General features: G+C 51.6%; 1 protein-coding gene across 1 annotated transcript; it reads left to right on the forward strand.

The window, feature by feature from the left end:
* Positions 1 to 1,975: 1,975 nt before the first annotated feature.
* LOC149434769 (Fanconi anemia core complex-associated protein 100-like) lies at positions 1,976 to 5,602 on the forward strand (the record flags this gene model as incomplete). The annotated part of the gene is made up of 2 exons (XM_089663411.1): positions 1,976 to 2,241; positions 4,927 to 5,602. Coding segments are annotated over exons 1-2 (792 nt in total), but the record flags the coding sequence as incomplete, so codon positions are not given.
* Between the last annotated feature and the right edge of the window lie 1,023 nt (positions 5,603 to 6,625).

Raw genomic sequence — 6,625 nt, forward strand, 5'->3', positions numbered from 1 at the left:
CAACTCGAACTTTCAGCTCCCTCCACAGATTTTCAATCAGATGAAGGTCTGGAGACTGGCTAGGCCACTCCAGGACCTTAATGTGCTTCTTCTTGAGCCGCTCCTTTGTTGCCTTGGCCGTGTGTTTTGGGTCATTGTCATGCTGGAACACCCATCCACCACCCATTTTCAATGGCCTGGCTGAGGGAAGAAGGTTCTCACCCAAGATTTGAGGGTACATTGCCCCGTCCATTGTCCCTTTGATGCGGTGCAGTTGTCCTGTCCCCTTAGCAGAACACCCCCCCCCCCCCCAAAGCAGAATGTTTCCACCACCATGTTTCACAGTTGGGATGGTGTTCTTGGGGTCATAGGCAGCATTCCTCCTCCTCCAAACACGGCGAGTTGAGTTGATGCCAGACAGCTGGATTTTGGTCTCCTCTGACCACAACACTTCCCACCAGTCCTCCTCGGCATCATTCAGATGTTCAGTGGCAGACTTCAGACGGGCCTGGACATGGGCTTTCTTGAGCAGAGGGACCTTGCGGGCACTGCAGGATTTCAGTCCTTGTCGGCGTAGTGTGTTACCAATTGTTTTCTTGGTGACTGTGGTCCCAGCTGCCTGGAGATCATTGACAAGATCCTCACGTGTAGTTCTGGGATGATTCCTCACTGTTCTCATGATCATTGACACTCCACGAGGTGAGATCTTGCATGGTGCACCAGACCTAGGGAGACTGACACTTGTTTTGTGTTTCTTCCATTTGTGAATGATTGCACCAACTGTTGTCACCTTCTCACCAAGCTGCTTGGCCATAGTTTGGTAGCCCAGTCCAGCCTTGTGTAGGTCTACCATCTTGTCCCTGACATCCTTGGACAGCTCTTTGGTCTTTGCCATGGTGGAGAGTTTGGAATCTGATGGTTTGATGGCTCCTGTGGACAGGTGTCTTTTATACAGGGAACACAATGAGATTAGCAGCACTCCCTTTAAGAGACTGCTTCTAATCTCAGCTTGTTACCTGTATGAGAGACACCTGGGAGCCAGAAATCCTGCTGAATGATAGGGGATCAAATCCTTCTTTCCCTCATGAACATGCAGATCCGTCATCATTTGTTAGACGCATTTCTGCTGAATTTGTTGTTGTATTCTGTCTCTCAGTGTTACACCGAACATTCCATTGTTAGACCGATCGTTTCTGTGTGAGGGGCGAACATTCCATTGTTAGACCGATCGTTTCTGTGTGAGGGGCGAACATTCCATTGTTAGACCGATCGTTTCTGTGTGAGGGGCGAACATTCCATTGTTAGACCGATCGTTTCTGTGTGAGGGGCGAACATTCCTTTGTTAGACCGATCGTTTCTGTGTGAGGGGCGAACATTCCATTGTTAGACCGATCGTTTCTGTGTGAGGGGCGAACATTCCATTGTTAGACCGATCGTTTCTGTGTGAGGGGCGAACATTCCATTGTTAGACCGATCGTTTCTGTGTGAGGGGGAACATTCAGCATCAGCCGGGGAGCGAATACACATTTCCTGCACTGTATATATATATTTGTCTGTAATGATGACACACATTGTATACAGTCCAGGGGAGCAAATACTTATATCCTGCACTGTATGTACTCCGGTGTCATTCCCCAGATTTCTTCAGTGTCTTCATGGTTTCAGGCCAAAATTATGTCTTACATCCCAGGAGTCTCCAGGAGGGGAGGAGGGGCTTTCCTAGCTTCGGGAAGTCATGAATTATCTGCCCTTACTCAAGATGGCCGCAGCTAGAAATGTTAAGGGGGGTGTTTTTCAAATTGATTTCTCAGCAGAATAAATCATGGAGACATGAATGGATGGGGGGAGTTTGCTTGAATATTAAATATTTGTTAAATCGTGGTTTCCGTTTTGTGGGCTTCTTACGTTTGGGCGGAGCTAGTCCTGACAAAAAGGCACGCTGCGCTGGGGAGCGATTCCTCTTCAGTAGAGCTGTCGGCCAACAGTGAGAGATAACTACTCCCTTCTTTTGCAGCCACACTTCTGGCAACTGCGACTGCAGAGCTGCGACTTGATAATTGTGTCGCCCTTCAGAAGTTGTTGTAACTTTTATATCTTTCTCTTTACAGGCACAGAGCTGGTCCTCCTATCCAGCAGAGGGCGCCTCATGCTGCGCGGGTTAAATCAGAAGGGAAGCTGCGGTCAGAGGCCTGGACTGGAGAGTGACAACACTGGACTCCGGATTAGGGAGCTGCTGTCCGGGATTGGCTCCGTGTCAGACAGGTGAGCACTTTGTTTATTGGGACTCACAGGTGACCTTCCATCAGGACAACGATCGCCAGGAAACGTTTATAAGATCGACTTCTGTTTGCCCGCCGTTACTCTAAATGGAACTAAACCCTCCTATTCTTCACAGCCAAGGAAGCTGCCATCTTGGCCCCCGTTTGCCATCTTGGCCCCCGTTTGCCATCTTGGCCCCCGTTTGCCATCTTGGCCCCCGTTTGCCGTTTCCATAGTGCTGCACATGTGGTCAGCTATGACAGCAGCCATTTGATGGCTGAGAACACGAGCAACTGTGACCGTTCCCATTCACACCACGCCTTCAGTGTAACTGTTTTGGGAACTGTGAAATCTGAAGGTTTAGTTCCACTTGAACCCTTTCGCAGCCAGAGCCGTTTTTTCCATTTTTCGCACACATTTAAAAAAAATAATTTTAGGCCTGAAGATTAAACAAAACCCCCGAAACGATCTATTTTCTGAACGCAGACACCCCGGAGAACAAGATAGCGTGAGACCCAATTACTCCGCACCCCCCGGATTGTGTATTGCAGCCGGTGCTGGCCGGTCCCTCCGACACACAGACTTGGCAGCGAATATGAGCCCCTATAAGGGGGATAACAACCATCAGGCTGCTTTCACACTGATCCTCGCAGCGCACCTCCGGCTTTCCTGCGGGTTAGCTGCAGCGAGCCATAGACTTCTGTTATATCCTGCGGGGGTGGTGCGCACCTGATTGCAGGAGTTTTGGTTTGCTCTCTGAAAAGGCCCCACACCTGCAGGATATAATAGAAGTCTAAGGCAAGGCGCAGCCAACCCGCAGCAAAGCCACAGACGCACTGCACTGCACCCGCGGTGCCGATAAACCGCATCAGTGTGAAAGCAGCCGGCTCAGGATAGTAAAGGCTCATTTACATTTGCGGTTTGAGGTGGGGGGGGGTCAGTAAAACCCCATAGTTGAGACGTATTTTTACCACACACCCCAGCCACTGGTGTAATGTCAGTGATAGCAATACCAACCCCGCCCCATGCTCCAGGGGGGCCTATGCGGCCTCCCTGTCACTTTACATATGGACAGGAGGGGCAACGGGGTTGGCATATACAGGAACCAGTCCTCTCCATTTTCCTCCTGCAGCCACTGAAAGCCCGCTTCTCCTCCTCTCCCTCCCACCAGCATTCAGTGGCTGCAGGAGGAAAATGGAGAGGACTGGTTCTTGTATATGCGGCCTCCCTTTCACGTTACATATGGACAGGAGGGGCGACGAGGTCGGCATATACAGGAACCGATCCTCTCCATTTTCCTCCTGCAGCCACTGAATGCTGGTGGGAGGGAGAGGAGGAGAAGCCGGCTTTCAGCGGCTGCAGGAGGAAAATGGAGAGGATCGGTTCCTGTATATGTGGCTTCCCTGTCACTTTACATATGGACAGGAGGGGCGATGGGCAGCGGCATATACAGAAACCGATCCTCTCCATTTTCCTCCTGCAGCTGCTGAAAGCCGGCTTCTCCTCCTCTCCCTCCCACCAGCATTCAGCAGCTGCAGGAGGAAAATATTCATGATGCCGTTCAAAATAAAAAGATTTAAATTCTGAACTATTGACAAAAAGGTGAGCGCCCCTATAAGAGGACGTGGCTGGGCAACGGCCTACATGGCGGGATCACCAGGAACACATTTTCACGAAAACTGAAAAATATTGGAAATGCCCATTTGGACCTCTTGACCAATCAGATTGGTTGCCAATAGACTCTTGCAGTAGCTCCTCCCCTTTCTGTAAGGTTGTGTCTCTGCAGAGTATCTCGCTCCTCCCCTTTCTGTAAGGCTGCATTGTGTCTCTGCAGAGTATCTCGCTCCTCCCCTTTCTGTAAGGCTGCATTGTGTCTCTGCAGAGTATCTCGCTCCTCCCCTTTCTGTAAGGCTGCATTGTGTCTCTGCAGAGTATCTCGCTCCTCCCCTTTCTGTAAGGCTGCATTGTGTCTCTGCAGAGTATCTCGCTCCTCCCCTTTCTGTAAGGCTGCATTGTGTCTCTGCAGAGTATCTCGCTCCTCCCCTTTCTGTAAGGCTGCATTGTGTCTCTGCAGAGTATCTCGCTCCTCCCCTTTCTGTAAGGCTGCGTTGTGTCTGCAGAGTATCTCGCTCCTCCCCTTTCTGTAAGGCTGCATTGTGTCTCTGCAGAGTATCTCGCTCCTCCCCTTTCTGTAAGGCTGCATTGTGTCTCTGCAGAGTATCTCGCTCCTCCCCTTTCTGTAAGGCTGCATTGTGTCTCTGCAGAGTATCTCGCTCCTCCCCTTTCTGTAAGGCTGCATTGTGTCTCTGCAGAGTATCTCGCTCCTCCCCTTTCTGTAAGGCTGCATTGTGTCTCTGCAGAGTATCTCGCTCCTCCCCTTTCTGTAAGGTTGCGTTGTCTCTGCAGAGTATCTCGCTCCTCCCCTTTCTGTAAGGCTGCATTGTGTCTCTGCAGAGTATCTCGCTCCTCCCCTTTCTGTAAGGTTGCGTTGTCTGTGCAGAGTATCTCGCTCCTCCCCTTTCTGTAAGGTTGCGTTGTCTCTGCAGAGTATCTCGCTCCTCCCCTTTCTGTAAGGCTGCGTTGTGTCTCTGCAGAGTATCTCGCTCCTCCCCTTTCTGTAAGGCTGTGTTGTGTCTGCAGAGTATCTCGCTCCTCCCCTTTCTGTAAGGCTGTGTTGTGTCTCTGCAGAGTATCTCGCCTGAAGTCGGCCGTCAGTGAGAAGAGAAGGTCATTACAGAAGCTGAACCAGGCGATGTCACTCAGCCGCCAGCTCCTGTCCGGTGATTGGACGAGCGGTCCCTTGCAGTGTGACGTGAGGACGTCGTGGACCCGGATGCTGCAGACGGACTGTATCACTGTGTCCTGCACCCTGGAGAACGGGACTGACTGTGTCCTGGAGGGAGGATGGACTGTGTGTGTCCTGATCTCCTCCGACACCTCCTATTCCTTTCCTCTTCCATCGCTAAAACCCGGAGAGAGGACGGGGATGACCTTCCCTCTGCCTGCTCACACCTACCGCTGTCTGGATTTCCCCATCAAAATGGCCTTCACTTTGTTTTATGACTTAGAGGGACTTATCAGGGACTCCGGTCTGCCTGCAGCTCCTTCCCCGGCCCGGCATGGGGTGTGTATACCTCTACAGGAGCACAGCGTGGACTTACTGCAGTGTCTGCGCACTGGTCCCCAAACAAGCCGCCATCTTGAGTCTCTTCATGTGATGCCGGAGGATGTGGCCCGAGTCTTTATGGAGGCGTCAGATGAGACGCGGCGTGCAGCCATTGATGACCAAGGAGCACCGCTAAGAGCACGACTTCACGTATCCGCTCCTCCTTATTGGCCCACGCCTTGCAGAATGGAACTTCCGGTGAGCAGACGGGGACAAATGGGTTTTATTTTCATTAAAATTAACCCCTTATGGGGAAGTATAGCTTTAATGCCACAAAAATACCCTATATTGCCCCAAGTATTGTTCCCCCCCCCCCCCCCCCCCGTACATACACTATATTGCCCCAAGTATTGGTCCGCCTGCCTTCCCACACACATGACCTTTAATGGCCTCCCAGTCTTAGTCCGTAGGGTTCAATATTGAGTTGGCCCCGCCCTTTCCCCTGCACATGACCTGTAATGGCCCCCCCAGTCTTAGTCCGTAGGGTTCAATATTGAGTTGGCCCCGCCCTTTCCACGCACATGACCTTTAATGGCCCCCCAGTCTTAGTCTGTAGGGTTCAATATTGAGTTGGCCCCGCCCTTTGCAGCTATAACAGCTTCAACTCTTCTGGGAAGGCCGTCCACAAGGTTTAGGAGGGTGTCTATGGGAAGGTTGGACCATTCTTCCAGAAGCACATTTGTCAGGTCAGGCACTGATGTCGGGGGAGGAGGCCTGGCTCGCAGTCTCCGCTCTAATTCATCCCAAAGGTGTTCTATGGGGTTGAGATCAGGACTCTGTGCAGGACAGTCAAGTTCCTCCACCCCAAACTGGCTCCTCCGTGTCTTTATGGACCTTGCTTTGTGCACTGGGGGGCAGTCATGTTGGAGCAGGAAGGGGCCATCACCAAACTCCTCCCACAAAGTTGGGGGCATGAAATTGTCCAAAATGTTGCCTTAAGAGTTCCCTTCACTGGAACTAGGGGGCCAAGCCCAACCCCTGAAAAACAACCCCACACCATAACCCCGCCTCCACCAAACTTTACACAATGCAGTCAGGCTACTTGCCGTTCTCCTGGCCACCACCAAACCCAGACACATCCATCAGATTGCCAGACAGAGAAGTGTGATTGGTCCCTCCAGAGAACACATCTCCATGCTCTAGAGTCCAGTGGCGGCGTGCTTTACACCACGGCATCCGACGCTTTGCATTGCACTTGGTGATGGAAGGCTTGGATGCAGC

Source organism: Staurois parvus, unplaced genomic scaffold (assembly GCF_062004578.1).
Source record: "Staurois parvus isolate SC_StPar_1 unplaced genomic scaffold, SC_StPar_1.0 ptg001681l, whole genome shotgun sequence".
Classification (NCBI taxonomy): domain Eukaryota; kingdom Metazoa; phylum Chordata; class Amphibia; order Anura; family Ranidae; genus Staurois; species Staurois parvus.